The sequence below is a fragment of the Labrus mixtus genome, chromosome 11 (genome assembly GCF_963584025.1).
Source record: "Labrus mixtus chromosome 11, fLabMix1.1, whole genome shotgun sequence".
NCBI classification, from domain to species: Eukaryota; Metazoa; Chordata; class Actinopteri; order Labriformes; family Labridae; genus Labrus; species Labrus mixtus.
Genome location: NC_083622.1, coordinates 15,303,566 through 15,307,046, shown reverse-complemented (window position 1 = coordinate 15,307,046; position 3,481 = coordinate 15,303,566). Strand labels below are relative to the sequence as shown.

At 39.9% G+C, this 3,481-nt stretch overlaps 1 protein-coding gene across 1 annotated transcript; it reads left to right on the top strand.

Annotated features, from left to right (window-relative positions):
• Positions 1 to 881: 881 nt before the first annotated feature.
• On the top strand, positions 882 to 2,336 carry LOC132983184 (carcinoembryonic antigen-related cell adhesion molecule 20-like). The gene is made up of 3 exons (XM_061049417.1): positions 882 to 991; positions 1,422 to 1,679; positions 2,026 to 2,336. The coding sequence occupies exons 1-3, from the start codon at positions 940 to 942 to the stop codon at positions 2,334 to 2,336; spliced, it is 621 nt and encodes a 206-aa protein (XP_060905400.1). The 5' UTR covers positions 882 to 939.
• The last annotated feature ends 1,145 nt before the right edge of the window (positions 2,337 to 3,481 follow it).

The following is a 3,481-nucleotide window of genomic DNA, read 5'->3' as shown; positions in this document are numbered from 1 at the left end:
GCTGCTGGGAAGAGGAGGAGTGTTTTTTTTTTTTTTTTTTTAATAAAAGCGATTTTTGACTAGGAAATACTCAAAAAACACAAGAATTGAAGAGATGTATTTAAGGAGCATGACCTATAGTGCATGGCTGCTTTTAATGTTATGTTCTGAGTCTGACCCAGGCGCGTCTCACCCGTGGGTGTTGTGGGTGTTGCGACACGAGTAACTGGGTTACTCACAATGGATGTTCATAAAGTTAGTGTCTAATTATCTTTTGTAACTTTGTCTTGTTGTCTGATGTGTCAGCTAACATTAGTTATTGGACATTAAAAGAAACAGAATGTGTTGATTTTCTAGAGGGTGGTAATATACTAGTATTAGAACACCCGCACTTTTAAAATCGCTGCTCCACCCCTGTTCTGACCCACTGACAAGCTACAGCGATAAATCAAGAGCATGACCTGTAGCGCTGCAGTTTGATAGGCTACATCAAGCTTTGAAGAAACTAGAAGTAGCCTAATGTCAAACTCCTGTGACACAGCGCCATCTAGTGTTAATCAGACACAACAATTGTGATAGCCTATTTCTCCCGACCTGACATGTCCCTGCTTTTGTTTTTAATTCAAACTAGTTCATTGCCAACAATCTTTGAAAAAAACAAACACACACAATGCCATCAACGATAACTCCAACAAAGATTTAAAAAAAAAGAAAAAACAGTAGCCTAACATCTGTGCTGCAATCAAAGATTTCCAGTCACAGCTTGGGTAAATGTCCTCTTCTTGTGGATTGCATCATCAAGTAAACTCCGGTGTGAAACAAGATGATGCTGTGAAATAGGGGAGTGACTGAAAGGAAAATAATTTATTAGAATTGGACTCTAACTTTATGCTTCTTACTCATAGAAAATATAAAACAGAAGACACAGTTCAAACCGAGAGAGGAGGAACAAAGAGAAACATGACATTTGACTGGAAGAATCTTTACTGTGTTTTGTTGGCGGCTCTGATGGGTAAGAACGATCATTTAGTGATTTACTGTTACATAATGTTACTGAAGAGACTGGTTAAAAGCACTAGTTATATTTTTCAATGCCATCTTAAGAATGCTTGTTATGGGGATTTTGCCTATGATTAGCCTTTAACTTGTGTTAGTAAAGGAGTGGGATTCATGTATATATCTGCTTAGCATGGGGTTAACATATAGAAAGAATAAATCAACTTTACATGGCCAAAAGAATGTGTTTATATGATGCATATGGGATCTTTGTTTTTTGGAAGCAACTGTTGTTTTTTGTTTACTGGAAGTACTTCATGCATCCCGGGGTCTGCTGGAAAAAATTCTGATAAAAAAAGGGATTTGTCTGCCATTGACTTGAGAGACCAAGTCATAAACCAAACCATGTCTCACAGAGCCGCATATCCACTCCTCGTCTCCTTCAGGTGCACCATGTTCTCAGGCCTGGGTGCAGATTACCTGGGCAGGTGTAGTGACAGCTGGTTTCAGTACCACTTTCACCTGTTCCTCTTCATGCCTCTCAAACTGCGCCTTTACCTGGTCTTTAAAGGGCCGGGACATCACGGGAAACACATTAACCTGGAGCCCAGATGGACTGGAGAATAGCGTGGACATACAGTGTGCTGTGTTTAATCCAGAAACAGGAGTCTCCACCAGAACAACCACTATTGTAGAAATAAGGAGTAAGTGTAATGCTTTACTGGTTTCCTACGACACTTCAGAGTTTTACTGGGGCCCTTTAAGTGGGGGGTTTGAACCATGACAAGCCAAAATGAATTATTGGATCACTATTAAAACTCAAACAATGTCTGCAAAATACAATGACAGCCACATTATTTTCCTCTGCAGAGCTTCCAATTTGATGCTTTGAGTAAATGTAGTCTTTAATTACTGTATTTTTACCTAAATAAAAGTGAAGACATAAATTCAGCTATATCCAACTCAATTGGTTTTGACATATTTGAGTTTAACATTTGCATTATGATTTGAATGAATGGATTCCTCTCTGTTTGGTGCCCTTTGTTACAGATCCACTGTCGGTGCAAATCAGTCCACCCAACAATGTCCCGTCTCTCAACAAGTCTTTGGATCTCGTCTGCCATGACGCAACATCAAGGGACCCTTCAGGCCCCTCACATTGGATGGACCAGGTGGTTTTCTGGTACAAAGATGGACAGAAAGTGACCCTGCGGGATTATATGCAGCAGCTGCAAAACAACTTCACTCTTCACTTTGACTACTTGCTGCCCTCCGATTCTGGATTCTACCACTGTGAGATTTCTGGACAAAAGGCAAGAGTTTTCAGCAGCGGCTATCAACTCAGCTGTGAGTACACATGAGGTTAGGACTTTTAAACAAAGTTCAAGATTCGTTTTCTCAAACTAGTTCACTCTCTAATCTCTTGTATTTGATCCATGGAACGTCAGCATCAGCGGGCCTGACGCTGTGTTTCCTGGCAGACAGAGTACATTCATCTGCTTGACAAGTTGCACCATAAATGTGGACTGCACTGTAAAATGGCTTCCCCATCGGACAGTACTTATCAGTCCATGAAAATGAGCTCAAATGGACCCCTTCCATACCGGGTACTTTTCAAATCTTCACTTGTGTTGCTGAAAATGCAGCTGTTGGACGTTCTGCTGAGGCCACCAAGATGGTAGAAGTTAAAGGTACAGACCACACTTACATATTTAATATTTTGTACACCATCCCATCAGGTTCAAATGTCTAAAAATCGGATCCTTTCTGTCATTGTTGTCCTTAAACAGGTATCCCTCTCTCTGGATCAGAGTCTGTGCGATTTAAAGGACTTTTTCCAATGATCCTCTGTCTGGGACTGCTGGCGATTTTTGATTCAGCTGTTAATTGTTGAAGCTCAAATATGTATACACGCCCTTTTTCACATGTGTGGGTTTCATATTTTTGTAATAATATTTCAGGTAGAATTATTTTTTGTCCCTTTCAACCCTTTTAAGGTTTAAACACACTGATTCAAGGATGGAAGGAAGGATGGAAGGGACAACGGAAGGAAGGGACAACGGAAGGAAGGGACCCCCCCCCTTCCTGTATATTTGATTTATACTTGTTTTAATAAACAAGCACAGCTGTCAGTTTACAAAATGAGTCTTGAATAAGTAAAATGTATCTGAAACATAATTACTCAATAAAAAGTTACTTGAGCAAAATTGGGTCATTTTGAAAGTTAAAGGAAAACGTTTGGTTGCTTCTTTTTCATCAAATTAATTACTGTACCAAAATGTACAACACTACTCCAAAATGTCCAGCAGAGGTCTCCCTACTATCTGAAACATATTTCGTGGCAAGCAATAACATTGAAGGGCAATGAAACAATACAAACGGCACAACATGGCAACACTATTAGTATGCCTACAACATATTAGGCTGAACCCAAGTGAAGGAACAGAAAAGGTCTGTGAATATATCTTTGTTTATGGGACACACAGGTTACGTGGCTGCAAGCCAT

Excerpts from the sequence above, each read along its gene's own strand:
- LOC132983184 (XM_061049417.1), top strand. The coding sequence starts at position 940 with ATGACATTTGACTGGAAGAATCTTTACTGTGTTTTGTTGGCGGCTCTG. Across the intron at positions 992-1,421 it reads TTTGTTGGCGGCTCTGATGG|GTGCACCATGTTCTCAGGCC; the intron begins GTAAGAACGATC and ends CGTCTCCTTCAG. Across the intron at positions 1,680-2,025 it reads CACTATTGTAGAAATAAGGA|ATCCACTGTCGGTGCAAATC; the intron begins GTAAGTGTAATG and ends CCTTTGTTACAG.